This window comes from Pseudophryne corroboree, chromosome 8, assembly GCF_028390025.1.
Source record: "Pseudophryne corroboree isolate aPseCor3 chromosome 8, aPseCor3.hap2, whole genome shotgun sequence".
Lineage (NCBI taxonomy): Eukaryota > Metazoa > Chordata > Amphibia > Anura > Myobatrachidae > Pseudophryne > Pseudophryne corroboree.
Window position 1 is genome coordinate 78,822,364 of NC_086451.1, and position 17,210 is coordinate 78,839,573.

Consider the following 17,210-nt stretch of genomic DNA (forward strand, 5'->3'; position numbering starts at 1 on the left):
AGGCTAAGGAGATGTGGCAAATAGTGGCCACAGACCCAGACTTGGGCTGCTTCCATAGAAGTCGCCTTAGACCCAGCTATACGCGAGGAAGGAACCTCAAAGATCTATTGGTAAAAACAGATATCACCGGCTTTGAGGAGGGAGAGACCCCGGAGCACTTTCTTAGCAGAAAGAATGGCTGCTTTCGTTGTCTGGGTTGTACCACATGCTCCTTTTTGGTCACAGGCGATTCCATTCCTCATCCCCATACCAATAAGAGATTTAGCATCAAGTGGCCATTAACGTGCACCAGTAAGTACGTCATTTATGTCATCATTTGCCCGTGTGGGCTGTACTATGTTGGGAAGACAGAGTGCCAACTTAAGGTGCGTCTTACCCAACATAGGTCAGCCATTAGAGCAGCTTTGGCAACAGGAAAAAGTGACCAACCGGTAGCCCGGCACTTTCTTTTGCACAAACATAATTTATCTAGTTTGCGCTATAAAGCAATAGACCATGTGCCAGCCCCCAGAAGAGGGGGCGATAGGGGGAAAGCACTATTACAACTCGAATCCAGATGGATTTTTCGTCTAGACTGTGTGGCCCCCAAGGGCCTCAACGAATCCCTGAATTTGAGCTATTTTCTATAACTTATTGTGCAACGTGCTGGTCTTAGTATGTAGGGGCAAGTTTGGACACACTTTTTCAGAGTATTCGTTTTTATTTTTCATTTTGTCATTTGCATCATCCCCTGCTTTTTGAGGTTAATACATAAACACCCAAAGAGGCACAAATAAGATCCATGATCAGCGAGGGGCAGGTACACCACATAAGAGTTATAAGCCAATAGAGGACACAATCTAACAAGCTCCACCCCCTCCGTTTCACGTAGCTTTTACACCTCGTCTTCCACTTATTTGTTACAGATTTTTACGTTAGGGAGGTTAGTACATATAAGTAATATATTAGGTGGGTCAGATCAGGTTGCTAATGTACAGGTGAATTGCCGCTATAAAAATGTTTTAAAAAATGTTTAAAAATTGTTTAAAAATGGTTTTAAAAAATTGTTCAAAAAATTCTGTCTAAAACGCTTAGAGCAAAAAACTTTTTTACGACTATCACCAAGTCTAACATGTCATATGAGCACATGCAAGTTTAGCTATTTTGTTTTTAGCTATTCTGCTTTTAACATTATTTTGATCATCACTAAATGTACTTGGCACTTTAATGTGGGGCCGGTGTGTCTCACTCTTAATCTTAATTTTGATTGTGTTTTGTGTTTCAGCACTGTGGGGACTTTAACTAAACTATTCGTCCGTATGCGGGGAGTTGCCGTGGTTACCGGCGCCGGACAAGTGACGCGACTTCCGGTGCGTCCGAGGCAGCCGCGTCCGGAAGCGCTCGCTGGAGAAGGCGGCCGTGGATACCGGGCACACACCGTGACGGACGGGGAGGGGTAAGTCCTCTGTAGGTATTTAAATTGTTTCACTGTTTATTTGCACTTTGTCTGAAGAAGGGGTAGCATCCCCGAAACGTCACATTAAAGCAGGCCCCACGGGGCTTTTTTCACGTTTACCTGTGGTCATTAGTCTCTGAGTGCCGCCTACTCTATTTTGGATTTCCATATACTGGGTTTACAGCCCCATAGGAGGGCACCGGAGCAAGTTAGTTTGTCTGGAGTGCCGGAAGATTCCAAGGTTGCTATATATATATTGCAAGCCCGTCAGCTGGTGGGGTGTGGGTCGTTGGATAGACACAACTTAAGTCGACAGTCTTTAGATCGACCATGGAAGGTCGACATGCATTAGGTCGATAGGGACAACATGGTCATTAGGTCGACGTGTACTAGGTCGACATGTCAAACGGTCGACATGTTTTTTTTTACTGTTTTTGCCGTCGTTTTCTTCGTAAAGTGACGGGGAACCCCAATTAGTGCACGGCTTCGGGCAAGGTGCATCGCTTCGCTCGGCACAGGTTACCATTCCAATCGTAATCCACGTGGACCGTTAAATATGAAAAAATCCCAAAAATGGGAAAAAATTGTGAAAAACTCATGTTGACCTTTTCACCCGTCGACCTAATGCATGTCGACCTTTAGCGGTCGACCTAATGACTGTTGACCTAAGCTGTGTCGACCTAACGACAGTATCCCAGCAGGTGTATACACCCGATATATCTGTGAAATGCGTTGTTCACCTATTCGCCTATTGCATTGGCTCTGCAGCACAGCCAATGCACAATATACACGGTTGAGTCACATCATTATGACCACCTCCTACATTTGACATCGGCCCCCGCGTAGCCCATAAAGTACATCTCGTGTCGTGCGCTGGCTTGGTGGGTATATAAGGTGTGTGATAGGCCGTCTGCACACATCACTCATTGCTGTCATGGGTAAAAGGGGCAATTTATCCGAGTGCAAAAAGGGATGATTATCGCCTTTCAGGCCAAGGGTGGCAGTATTTCTGAAATAGCGCAGTTTGTGAACTGTTCGCGTGCTGCTGTGGTGAAGGTGTATCGTGACTGTACAAATGACACCATTGCGAATAACCAAAGTGGGAACTGATGTGAGAGAGAATAACAGACGTGCCACTGATGTGAAAGGTGAACGTCAGCTACGAAGTTGTGTGAGGGCCGACTGACAAGCTACAATGGAGCAGCTTACCATCAAAATGTACCTGTGCCAACCTACCAGAACCTTATTGAGTCACTCCCAGCCCGTCTAGCTGTTGTCCGTGATGCACATGGCGTTTACTCTGGTGGCTTTTAGCTGGTGGTCATAACAATGTGACTCGACTGTGCATCTTCAGATACTATACATCTGGCTGTGAGTATGGGCGGACCACTGAAAGCTGATGTAGTTTGGCGGGTCCCATCTACCGACAAGTCCCTAAGAGCTCTGTATTTGCCTAAAGGGAAGGTAAGGTGGGTACGTAAGGCATGGATCCTCCTGCTTTGGAAACTTTAGGTCTGGTTACAGTCAATCCCAACGCGTTTTTGACCTGTATCAGATACAAATTTGGCATGGTGTAGTTTGACCATTATTAGGTTTTTGCCTAAGTTTGAACTTAGCCAGGGCCATGGAGGTCTACTTGGTGGCCACAAACTAGTGGAGTCTCCAAATTTAAATTTTTGTTTAAGCAACTTCACTCAGGGTGTCTCCCAGTGCCGAAAACTGCACTGATCTGAAGGCACAGGCTGATATGTACCAGTGGGGGGCAGGCAGAACTCCAACAGAAGAGCAGTGAGTCGGAGGATCAATTGTCACACTGCACCTGCACTGACCGTTACTAGCCATGGTCTCCAGTGTTGGTCTGCAGAGATTTCTGCCCAGCAAAGATTTCTGAAACCACAGTGCTTTTGGAAGTTATACCGATTTCTGTTCTGAATGTTAGTCTGCTCCTGCTATAGCCCATTCCAAACAGTCAGAGAATATGCCTGCCTGCACCGTCATTTACTCCTAATTTGCATTGTAATCCAAGTGTGAATGACTTCTGTGCTCATTTTCAACGTTTCCCCCCTTCAGTATACCACATTTAAACTAAGTTTGCTTCTTTGCACATCTCAGCCTTCAAACTGTGGTGCTTTTCAGGACCATTCACTGTTAAAGCACAACCACAGACTATGGGGGTGATTCAGAGTTGATCGTAGCTGTGCTAAATTTAGCACAGGGCACACTGACATGTGGGGGGACGCCCAGCACAGGGCTAGCCCACCCCGCATGTCAGTCCCTGCCCCGTCGCAGAAGTACAAAAGCATTGCACAGCGGCGATGCTTTTGTACTTCAGGAGTAGCTCCCGGCCAGCGCAGCTCCTGCACGCTGGCCGGGAGCAACTTGTCGCTGCACGGGTCGCAGCAGCTGCGTGTGTTGTTGCCCAGCCGCCTCGGTCCGCCCGTGGCACGGCCACGCCTGCGTTGCCCGGACCATGCCCCTGAAGCGGCGGCGCGCCCCCTCCCGCCCAACGACCGCCTCTGCCTGTCAATCAGGCAGAGGCGATCGCTAGCTAAAGACAGCCGGTGCATGTGCAGTACAGGCCTGATCACTGCTGTGCGAACACACACACAGCACTGATCAGGTCTCAATTAGCCCCTAAGTTTCAGAGCAGCCATGCCACCAAAAAAAAACGATCCAGTCTGGGTCGCAGGTCCTCAGCTGCAAGAAGTAAAAGAGTGGCAAGATGTGAGGATACTTCAGAGGGAGTGCAAACACGCTTAATAAGATCAATAAGAGAGACAAGCAACCACTCGAAAGAATAATTCAATGCCAGGCTAGCTTGCCAATCTGTTGATGCTGCTAGACATGCATCATCCAGGGCTATGGAGTCCCCAGCTGCAAGATAAACACGTCAGTAAGCCGATGCTGCTAGACCTGCAACCTCAAAGGACATGGAGTCGACAACTGCAAGACAAACACGTCAGTCAATCAAGGCTGCACAAACTGCTGCATCCAGGGCCATGGAGTCCCCAGCTGCAAGACAAACCCGCCAGTCTGCCAATGCTGTACAAACTGCAGCCCTGAGCGCCATGGAGTCTCCAGCAGCAACAGAATGTAACAATCTGCTAATGCTGCAAGAACTGCACTTCTCAGATTAAAACCATGGCTATTCATTCATAGCAACCCCTGGGTATTATTATGATGATTATTATTATTAGTACCAGTTATTTATGTAGCGCACACATTCTGCAGTGCTTTTACAGAGAATATTTTGCCCATTCACATCAGTCCCTGCCCCAGTGGAGCTTACAATCTATATTCCATACCACATGTACACGCACACACATTCACGCTAGGGTTAATTTTTGTTTTAAGCCAATTAACCTACAAGTATATTTTTGTAGATTGTGGGAGGAAACCGGAGTACACAGAGGAAACCCATGCAAGTACGGGGAGAATATACAAACTCCGCACAGTTAGGGCCATGGTGGGAATCGAAGCCATGACCTCAGTGCTGTGAGTATTCCAGCTATTGATATATATGGGTGGTCTTCTGTATGCCGAATGTCGGGATCCCGGCGCACAGTATACCGGCACCGGAATCCCGACACCCGGCATACCGACAACTATTCTCCCTCGTGGGGGTCCACGACCCCCCTGGAGGGAGAACAAAATAGTGTGGCACGCGTAGCGCGCCACCGTGCCCGCAGCATGGCGAGTGCAGCGAGCCCGCAAGGGGCTCCTTTGCGCTCGCCACGCTGTCGGTATGCCGGCGGTCAGGCTCCCGGCGCCGGTATGCTGGGCGTCGGGAGCCCGAGCGCCGGCATACCGTACAACACCCGATATATATGCCACAGATTTTAGTGTGTACCATACTTTTTGAACTGTACTAGTGTGAGCTAATGTGGTAGCACCCAATGGATCATATATCAGATTACTTTTCGGTACATGTGTATGCTTGTCTGGATTGGCCCTCTGTCGGCACGGCTGCGAGTTAGCCGTCAAGTCGTGTCAGCCTGTACCCAGCCAAAGGCTTCCTTATAGCACCTGTTTAGCGGTCTCTGAGGTTGTTTAAGCGGAGGGCTGTTGGGACCACTCCGAGGTCCAATTGCCAAGCACAGAGGTGTGATGATGCGGTGGACGATGGTACCATGAACGTAGAATTGACAGCAAATGATATCTTGGAGGGTTTCCTGCTCTTCCATTCATGGGCTACCTGTACCTTCCAGGACCAGTATTGCGTTGGCATATTATATATTCTGTTGTAAATGCAAGCAATAAGTGTTTTGAGGTTTTTTCACAATCAAAAACTAAACTCATGGATGAAATGAAGGCTATAATAGTAAATAGACCACAAAATGCCTCATACCTTAGTGATGCCACTAGTTCCTTGGGAACTAAAATTCGGCAACAGTGCATATATAGGCTTGTGTGTAGCTTGCCAATTAGAGATTAGATGATTTTTCCTTGGCTTTTGTGTACACAATGCACTATCAAGTAAAACATTCTGTCCACCTTGTCATCGCCACTCAAGTAAATTAGCAGAACACAACAAGCCACAAAGTAGCACTCGCTTTGGTCTTTAAAAAAAAAAAAAAAAAGTTTGCCTGGATCCCAGGGTTAAACAGCCTAGCCACTGGGGTTGACAGATTTATCAAAGACAAATGTTTATCAAAATATTGGAACAAAGTGGCGTCTTCCCCAGCTACTGCAGACCTCACCTCCGCCACTCTTCCCCTTCCCTCCAGGCTCATTCATCCTGACTGATAGCGTAATTAGTGCTGACAGCTCGTTTACCTCTCAGTGACTGGCAGAGCATGAAGACAATATCATGCTCACCCGGGAGGGGGATGGCATCTTTTACTACATTTCAGTGAGTGATTCATTGTAGAGTGTAAGCTCTCCAGAACAGAATATAGATCTCCACCTAATACAGTTTAAAAAGGAGCATTTAACAACAACTTGCAATGTCACTAACAGGCTGCATAGGGAAAAGACAATTGTAGTATTACCATTTAAAGTCAAATGAAAATTAACTAAAGTTCTAAGAAACTAAGAATAAAAAAATCACACTTTTAGCTTGGGCAGCGCCCAGTTTAGGACATATTCGCTAAGAATTCCTCGACTTTGTCACCTCCAACTATGGGGTATATTTACGAAGGTGTGAGTTTTTTTAGAAGTGGAAATGTTGCTCATAACAACCAATCAGATTCTATATATTATCTTCTAGAAGCAGTTAGATAAATGTTAAGTGGAATCTGAATGGTTGCTATAGACAACATCTCCATTTCTAAAAAAACTCACACCTTAGTATATATACCCCGATGACACTGGCGTTTCTATAATGGGTGCAGTGTGTGAAGTGCACATGGGCCCCTGAGTCCAGAGGGGGCCCTCACCGCACACACTGTACCCATTTTTAAAATACTCACCCCTCCGAAGTCCAGCGCCGGCATCCGTAGTGCCGCTAGAACACAGTGAAAATGGCCCAGCGACCATTTTCACGGAGTTCTACGCATGCGCAGTAGAGAAATCTCAGGGAAAATGGCCGCCACGCCATTTTCCTGGAGATCTGCGCATGCGTAGTAGAGTCTGAGCCCTCTAGTGCTCAAACTCTACAGCGCTCCGGGCAGAGAGGAGGGGTCCTGACGGAGGAGGCTGAACACGGGCCTCCTCCTCTCTTAAAACGCCCCTGCCCTATGTATCTGTATACAAGCCTATAGGCTTTTAAAACTGGTAAAAATATCACCCCATAACAAGGAAACACACCACCACAGGTATATTAGTGACATATTTTGGGTACTTTGTTACTGCAGTTAACTAATATCATTGCAGGCGCATATTATGCTACTATCCTGTTTTTTCCCACTTTTTATTTCACCAACTGGAAATACCATAGGTATAAATCTGTCATGATAATTCCCATCCCAACCGAGGGCCTGATTCAGAGTTGGACACTATTTCAGCAATGACTGACCCAATGGTCTGCGTACAAATACAATGTTTGGGGGTCTGCGCATGTGGAGCGTTTTGAAGGCATGCCGGGTCCAGGGTATGTGTCGTCGGACACAGACTTCCTGGACCCCGGTGTCTGGATCCTACGACCAGTCTGAGTAAGCTTCAGCTTACACAGGCTGGCCAGTGTCTGTAAACATTGCGAATCACGACCGATGGTCTTTCTTGCGGCTGTGCAATTCCATTCAAACATGAATCAGGCCATTAGTGTGCAGTGCAACTAAGGGGGAGATGTACTAAGCAGTGAAAAGAGTGAAGTGAGCTATGGCAACCAATCAGCTGCTCCGTACAATAGTATAGAAAGCAAATTATAAATGTTACTTCAGGGCTGATTGGTTAACTTCTCCACAGGCTACTTCTCCACACTTTTCACTGCTTTTCCACAGGCTCACTTCTCCACGGGCTCACTTCTCCTCACTTTTCACGGCTTCTTCACAGGCTCACTTCTCCACAGGCTCACTTCTCCACACTTTTCACTGCTTCTCCACAGGCTCACTTCTCCACACTTTTCACTGCTTCATGAATAGACCCCTAATCTTTATGCTAATGTCACATCCAATGGACTTCCTGCTGTCTGTGGCACTAAAACGCCACTGTGCACAGAAATACGCCCCATCGGTCATACATCGGGCAGTGCACCAGCCCAAAATAGGTGCAGTTTGTCCTTCTGAACAGAGCCGGCCTTAGGCATAGGCAAACTAGGCAAATGCCTAGGGCATTTGGTATGCTTAGGGGCACCAGCAGCTTCTGCTGATTAAAATGATATGCGGCATGCCTATATTCTGTGTGTGACTGCGGCTGTATCTGCATACGAAATGCTATGTTTCAGTGTATTCATGGAAATCACTGTAACGTAGCATTTCATATGCAGATACAGCCGCAGTCGCACACAGAATATAGGCATGCTGCATATCATTTTAATCAGCAGAAGCTGCTTGTGCGTCCTAGCCACATAGTAATGCAAATAAGATGCATTTTCATAAACAAAAGACGCCTGACGTTAGCAGAGCTGCCAGCTGACTCATGCCAGGCATTTCCTGCAGAACTAGCGGCGGTGCTAGGGGGCACCAGCCAAAATCTTGCCTAGGGCATCATATTGGTTAGGGCCGTCTCTGCTTCTGAACATGGCAGACCAGGACGTTAGTCTCTGGCAGCGACACGCCCATATCGGACCAGCCATGTACCCCCTCGCCCCAGATTACCTCCTGGGAACACCCACCGAAATTGCCTCTCCCTGCGTACAAATTTGTTCTGTGATTAAAACAACATCGGCCGCTGCGTCCGCCTCTGATTCTGGCCCCATGTGTTGCAAATGACATGTTAATCTCTTCCTCCAAACGGCCGCAGTGAACAGGTCCAGAGTTCCGTTACTGGGAATTATGATTAAAGATGTTTTTTCTATTAACAATTAAGTAACTCAGCCCAGAATGCTACAAGTGACAAATAATGTCATTTGTACCTGCGCGTACCTGTAAACCCGGCACTATGTCACGTCTCTGAACAGCAGGGCTCTAAGCGCCCCCAAATAAACCATAACTCAATACCAGCATTTACAGAAACAGAAATATTGCAGTAAAAGTGTTTCCAGAGGGATGCAGTTATGTGACAGACGGTCACAATACCTCCCCCTGCATCCCGAACACTGACAATTTAGACAGTCGGCATGCCGACTTAAAGGGATTATTCCCACTCGTGGGTATCCACGACACACTCGCTGACAGGGCCGGCTCTAGGCATGTTCGAATAGAGCGGCCGCACAGGGCGCCACCCTTAATGGGCGCCGCGCGCTGGCGCCGCCATATTCGATGCTGGAGCCGGCCCTGTGTGTGCAGCATTGGCCCGTGTGCACTGTGCGCTATGCGCGCTGCGCGGCGCCGGTGTCTGACGTCAGACGCCGGCGCCATAGTGCACACAAGTGGCCACCCGGACCCAGGCTCACTCTGACTCGCCGGCCGGCCGCCCGCCCGCCCGCCAGCACTCCCGCCCGCTCGCCAGCACACTCGGACAGGCGGACAGCAGCAGTACTCCTCCCCAGCAGCGCCGCAGGTATTGGGGGGATCCGCACTGTGGGGGCATTTCTGGCTATGGGGGGGGCATTTCTGGCACTGTGGGGGGCATTGCATATCTGGCTCTGTGGGGGCATATCTGGTTCTGTGGCCTGGGGGCATATCTGGCACTGTGGGTGGCATATCTGGCACTGTGGGGGGCATTTCTGGCACTGTGCGGGCATATCTGGCACTGTGGGGGCATATCTGGCTCTGTGGGTGGCATATCTGGCACTGTGGGGGGCATATCTGGCACTGTGGGGGGCATTTCTGGCACTGTGGGGGCATATCTGGCACTGTGGGGGCATATCTGGCTCTGTGGGGGCATATCTGGCACTGTGGGTGGCATATCTGGCACTGTGGGTGGCATATCTGGCACTGTGGGTGGCATATCTGGCACTGTGGGTGGCATATCTGGCACTGTGGGGGGCATATCTGGCACTGTGGGTGGCATATCTGGCACTGTGGGGGCATATCTGGCACTGTGGGGGCATATCTGGCACTGTGGGGGCATATCTGGCACTGTGGGTGGCATATCTGGCACTGTGGGTGGCATATCTGGCACTGTGGGTGGCATATCTGGCACTGTGGGTGGCATATCTGGCACTGTGGGGGGCATATCTGGCACTGTGGGGGCATATCTGGCTCTGTGGGGGGCATATCTGGCACTGTGGGGGGCATATCTGGCACTGTGGGGGCATATCTGGCACTGTGGGGGCATATCTGGCACTGTGGGTGGCATATCTGGCACTGTGGGTGGCATATCTGGCACTGTGGGTGGCATATCTGGCACTGTGGGTGGCATATCTGGCACTGTGGGTGGCATATCTGGCACTGTGGGGGGCATATCTGGCACTGTGGGGGCATATCTGGCTCTGTGGGTGGCATATCTGGCACTGTGGGGGCATTTATCTGGCACTGTGGGGGCATTTATCTGGCACTGTGGGGGCATTTATCTGGCACTGTGGGGGCATTTATCTGGCACTGTGGGGGCATTTATCTGGCACTGTGGGGGCATTTATCTGGCACTGTGGGGGCATTTATCTGGCACTGTGGGGGCATTTATCTGGCACTGTGGGGGCATTTATCTGGCACTGTGGGGGCATTTATCAGGCACTGTGGGGGCATTTATGTATCAGGCACTGTGGGGGCATTTATGTATCTGGCACCGTGGGGGCATTTATGTATCTGGCACCGTGGGGGCATTTATGTATCTGGCACCGTGGGGGCATTTATGTATCTGGCACCGTGGGGGCATTTATGTATCTGGCACCGTGGGGGCAATTATGTATCTGGCACCGTGGGGGCAATTATGTATCTGGCACCGTGGGGGCATTTATGTATCTGGCACCGTGGGGGCATTTCTTGCACTGTGGGGGCATTTCTTGCACTGTGGGGGCATATCTTGCACTGTGAGGGCATTAATGTATCTGGCACTGTGGGGGCATATCTGCGCTGTGGGGGCATTTATCCATCTGGAACTGTGTGGCCATTTATGTAGCTGGCACTGATGGGGGGCATGTCACGTGTAGCTGCCACTGCTGGGGGGCATGTCATGTGTAGCTGGCACTGCTGGGGGGCATATCATGTAGTGTTCCCGCTAGGCGTCTGTGGCTGGGCAGTGTGTCTCAGTGCTCTACCTGGCGCAATGTGTCTAACGTGCTCTTATAGGAGGTTCTACCTGGTGCAATGTGTATTAGCTGCACTACTGTGTGGTGTAATGTGAATTGCCACTATAATGTGGCTACGCACCTTCCCCACGAAGTAACTCCCCTAAATTTTTGCTGCGCGCCTTCGGCGCGCACTGTCCATGCTTTAGCGTGTGGAAATGGGTACAACAAGCATTACAATATGTACATCATTTTGCCCACCTAACTTAAAAATGTGCCCTCCCTGTGATCAGCAACCTGCCCTAAAAAGTGAACACTATCATGTGTAGCTGGCACTGCTGGGAGTCATGTCACGTGTAGCTGGCACTGCCGGAGGGCATGTCATGTGTAGCTGGCACTGCTGGGGGGCGAGACCACGCCCACTTTTTCAGGAGGCCACACCCACTTTTTCAGGAGCGCGCGCCTTCGGCGCGCGCATGGGGGAGGGGGGGGGGCACTTTTAAATTTTCTCGCTCAGGGTGCTAGTAGGCCTGGAGCCGGCCCTGCTCGCTGACTGCCGGGATCCCGGCCCCCATAACACATACCCAACCCTCGCCAGAACGGCTGAAGCTGTAGCACAATGCAAATATCAGGAAGCACCTAGACTAGGCGGCAGTATATGTATAAGGTAGAAGATAAAGGGTAGTTTGTGACTTCCTCAGTTTCAGGTCACATAGACTTTGATGAGCGTAAACAGCAGCTGCCCCCACTAAGGAAAGCAGACTGGAAATTATAGTTTGGGAAAACACACAAAAAAAACAACTGGTTAGCTAACATCCCCTGTGAAAGTCTGCACTGAACAGCAGATTATCATTGCAGCCTTCCAGGATGAAGTGATCACCAGAATAACTCATTTCTAGAGCATTCAGCTTGGAGGAACCAGCGGCAAGTTACAGTATTTAGGTCTGTCTGTGATTGACACTCACCTTTGGGTTTTCCAGGATTCCACCTTCATAGCTGAAAATAACACAATAGAAATTAGCAAATCAGCTATTGTATTTCTGTATTACTAACAATCCCTTTTAATTCTCAAACCCTGCTCAGCACTGAGGTTTTTTTTTTTAAATATGTTCCTATTATCCCAAACTGATGCCGTTACCTAATATGCATGATGTTCTCATCCATACTCCAGGGGCTCTTGGGGGTGACCGGTATAGGGATTCCATGTTTCTGAAAATAGAAAAAAAAGTTCCCCCTGATGAGATAGCTAATGGCTGTTATCTAGAAGAGGGAAAGCAGTATAAGTTACAGTGGTGGACAGTTAGAATATATGTGTGTGAGACAATAACATTAATAATGGAATGTGAAGATCACATAATAAATGGGTCTTAAACGTCAATACTGTTACAAGGATGCTGTAATTAATGGTTCTAGAATGTAATTATGCTGCATCAGCTGAATCACATACCTGTGCAGTCATCATCTATGCAGCCTGAAGGTGGCGCTGCTGCTTTGAAGCAATGGATGAATATACAGTATGTAACGGTAGGCTTGTCCCTACAAAGCCCAATTTGAAATGTTAGCACTGTGAGGTGACAAATCTATTTTTGGAAGTTTGGTGTCTACAGTCCAGGAAACCTGACCTAGTTCCTCAGGGAGAGGTGTCTCAGCCATTAGTTCCCAATTACACAGTGATTCAAATATCTTGACATAAAAGGACGATTCAGAAATGTTGGAGCAGACGAGATTAAATGATTTGTGTCCGTATGCCTGAGTTACTAATATTGGTGCAATCCCTTTGTCCATATGGCAATTTGTACTCGGGCCTAGTGACAATACACCTGATACTGGGGCTAGGTCCTAGAAGAGTGCCTGGAACATTATTAAAATGTAGTTATGAAGTGAATTGTGCATATTGTGCATATATTATGCTGTGTGGCTTTAACGGTATCCGATCTAAAGGTAGACAGTAAAAAAGGGTAGACAGTCAATAGGTCGCCCATTAAAAGGTCAACATGGTCAAAAGATCGACATGTAAGAGGTTGACATTTCTTATGGTCGACAGGTGCAAATGGTCAGCATAAGAATGGTCGACACGTGTATGGTCGACAGACTAATATTTTCAACTTTTTCATACTTTACCATCCACGTTGATAAAGACTGGGAATAGCAACCTGTGCCGAGCGCGGTGGAAGCCGAGCGAGGCACCTTGCTCGCAGCATTACGGGTGAAGCGAGTACACTAACCGAGGACGTGGTACGCTAACCGAGGTTCTCTGTGGTTTGAAGGCAAAACGACTCATAAGAGGAAAAAAAAAAATTTGTGTTGACCTTTTTTTGTGTCGACCTTTTCCATTGTCTACCTTTTACCTAATTAATGACCCTGTCGACCTTTTGACTGTGTTTACTCTCCATGTCGAACATATGGGGTTGACCTAATTAGGGTTGACCTAATGATCCATACCCGGCCTAATGAGCCAAACAATAACACACTAACCAACAATCCCATGTTAAATTATGGGAACAAACACAATCCAGAAAGAGCACAGAGCAGTGTTATCATAGTGTGTGTAAGGGAGGAGTATTATTATTATTATTATTATCCTTTATTTATATGGCGCCACAAGGGTTCCTCAGCGCCCAATTACAGAGTTCATAAACAAATAATCAAACAGGAAAACAGCAACTTACAGTTGACAATATAGGACAAGTACAGGGTAAATAAACATAGCTACATCAGCAGATGACACTGGAATAAGTATCAGGTGGCAGAAGACTGCTGGATTTGGTGCAGTTGAATATTATTAAAGTAAGAAAAGGATAAGCACATGAGGGAAGAGAGCCCTGCTCGTGAGAGCTTACATTCTAAAGGGGAGGGGTAGACAGACAGGGGTGAGACAGATGGGGTACATAGAGAGCGTGGAACAGAGGTTTAGGATGAGATTTGGCTGCGTTTGGTGAAGAAGTGGGTCTTGAGAGCCCGTTTGAAGTTTTGTAGAGAGGTGGAGAGTCTGAGGAGGAGAGGTAGGGAATTCCAAAGAAGTGGTGCAGCACATGAAAAATCTTGGAGGTAGGAGTGGGAGGAAGTAATCCGTAGGCAGGAGAGTTGGTGTGCATTAGCAGAGCGAAGAGGACGGGTGGGAGTATAAGGGGAGATAAGGTCAGAAATGTAGATGGGAGAGGAGTGGGTGAGGGCTTTGTAAGCAAGTGTGAGAAGCTTGAAATGGATTCTGAAAGGGAAGGGGAGCCAGTGAAGGTCTAGTAAGAGAGGAGAGGTGGACGTAGTGCGTTTGGTGAGGAAGTTAGTTTTATACCATACAGTAAATGGTTAGGAGCTTAATAATACAAGTAAGATAATATAGTAAGTACATATCGTCCTTACAGTTAGAGCTCCACTTACTTGAAAAATATTATGCACCTCTTGCGGTGTTGGCAGGGCCATTACTACCATTTGGCCAGGATGGCACTCGCCAGGAGCATCAGCTGATGGGGGGAAATGCCTCCCGGCTCTGCTGTGCACAAACGTAACCCACTGGGAGGCACATGGCTGCCTGACACAGAGCAACGCTCTGCAAAATTACCACAGCCTTGCCTCTAGGCCTGAGAACCTGTCCCTGGGCTTAGTCATGGAGCCTCCATGATGTTGTGGCCCAAAAGTGCAGCACGTATATCTTTGTAACATCACATTGCAGCTGAGCAAGTCCTTCACTTTGCCAGGGGCACCCCGTACCCCAACGGTATCCGTTGACATGGTCGACCGTGTTATGGTCGACCACTATTGGTCGACATTGACATGGTCGACATGGACACATGGTCGACACGTGCAAATGGTCGACACATGAAAAGGTCGACATGAGTTTTTTTACTTTTTTTTCTTTTGGGGAACTTTTCCATACTTTACAATCCACATGGACTACGATTGGAATGGTAATCTGTGCCGAGCGAAGCGGCAGCGGAGCGAAGGCACCATGCCCGAAGCATGGCGAGCGAAGCGAAGCGAGCCATGCGAGGGGACGCGGTGCACTAATTGGGGTTCCCAGTCACTTTACGCAAAAAAACGACACCAAAAAAAGTAAAAAAACTAATGTCGACCTTTTCATGTGTCGACCTTTCACGTGTCGACCATTTTCATGTGTCGACCATGTGTCCATGTCGACTATGTCAATGTCGACCAATAGTGGTCGACCTAATGACTGTCGACCATAACATGGTCGACCATTCATACCGGAACCTACCCCAACATACCCTACTGGATGCTAGCTGGAGGAAACTGCAGCATATTCTGCAGAACTCACAGAGAGGGCCTTGCTACTTATTGTGACTTGGTGCAGCATTTTGCTGTGAAACCTCAGACTTGCACAGGTCCGGCGACGAGGGGACACTTGTACCGGGCCCCGAGATTTCTGTTGCAGGCCCTGGACTTACATTAGCTCACTGGTGCACACTGACTTCTGAACACTTCAGTGCCGTTATACACACAGACACGCAGATAGTATATGCAAAAGGCGAATAAAGTGCGTACACACAGCAGCATATGCATGGAAAGAGGGTTGTTCTGTGAGCACAAGCCAGCGAGCACAGAATGGTCAATGGATTCTATGCATTATAAACACCACCAAGGTCCGTCTGTGAATTTAATCACAAGTCCAGGACAAAACCATTACACTTCACATAACATCGCTGATAAAATGTATTCCTCCCTTCACATACTGCATAGGGAGCAGGCACATCCGCCATCCCCATCCCTATCCCCAGGTGCTCTTGTACTACTTAGAATAACTGGGAATTGCTTCTGTCTCAGTGATGTTGCTAATATGTTAACAAACTCATCATACGAAGAAGCAGTTCCCAACTGGGATCTAGGTGGGCCCCCCTTAGGTGGTCTGCAGGATGTGTCCCCCTCATTGGGCTAGGCAGTGAAGGGTAAGCAATGTCGCCTTGATGAACAAAACAAAGAGCCAAAGGCCCCCTACGTACACTCCCAAAGCTTTCTCTTCTCCGATGCCACCCACATTTGAAGAAAGGCTTCTGGCTAATGTTTAGCAGAGAGGTCTCTGTAGAAGCATTCACACTTATGAGCTGTCCAGTATATTTGAAGAATGCCCGCAGCTGAAATAATGAAGATGTCACAAGCCAGAAGACACTTCATTGTTATATTGACTTGTCCTTCATTATAATGCACTGCAGAACGCTCTTGTCAGCAGCTAGACGCTCTGCATGTGTGTGTCCCGGGGCTCACTGGGTAAATGGTACAAGCATATAGCAGAGGGGTGCGGAATCCAAATATTTGGGATGGAACTCCAAAAATAAAAGTCTGAATTTCTCTGCATTATAGTTATTCCTTCTGGTCTGACGTATTCGAGGATTTATTTGATTTAGGATGCGTTCTAGCTCAGGAAAGTCGTCATTTCCAAATATCAGAATGCGCCTATGAACAAGGTCTGATATAAAATAATCTTACAGGTATTTAGCACCATGTACATGCCCTTTACTGCCCTGTTATAGAATGTACCACTATGTACAATGCCGTTATACCATATACTGCCCTATAATATAATGTACCACTATGTACAATGCCATTATACCCTATACTGCCCTGTAATATAATGTACCACTATGTACAATTCCGTTATACCCTGTACTGCTCTGTAATATAATGTACCACTATGTATAATGCCATTATACCCTATACTGCCCTGTAATATAATGTACCACTATGTATAATGCCATTATACCCTATACTGCGCTGTAATATAATGTACCACTATGTACAATGCCGTTATACCATATACTGCTCTATAATATAATGTACCACTATGTACAATGCCATTATACCCTATACTGCCCTGTAATATAATGTACCACTATGTACAATGCCATTATACCCTATACTGCCCTGTTATATTATGTACCACTATGTACAATTCCGTTATATTCTGTACTGCCCTGTAATATAATGTACCACTATGTACAATGCCGTTATACCATATACTGCTCTATAATATAATGTACCACTATGTACAATGCCATTATACCCTATACTGCCCTGTAATATAATGTACCACTATGTACAACGCCGTTATACCCTATACTGCCCTGTAATATAATGTACCACTATGTATAATGCCATTATACCCTATACTGCCCT

General features: G+C 47.6%; 1 protein-coding gene across 3 annotated transcripts in view; it reads right to left on the reverse strand.

Moving 5' to 3' along the window:
• Positions 1-17,210, reverse strand: part of ASS1 (argininosuccinate synthase 1) — a 215,048-nt gene that overhangs the window by 107,076 nt on the left and 90,762 nt on the right. For all 3 annotated transcript variants that reach the window (XM_063936716.1, XM_063936715.1, XM_063936717.1), the window contains exons 8-9: positions 12,223-12,293; positions 12,050-12,080 (exon numbers count right to left, since the gene is read on the reverse strand). In XM_063936716.1, the coding sequence (XP_063792786.1) occupies positions 12,050-12,080; positions 12,223-12,293 (102 nt within the window). The remainder of the gene's footprint in view (positions 1-12,049; positions 12,081-12,222; positions 12,294-17,210) is intronic.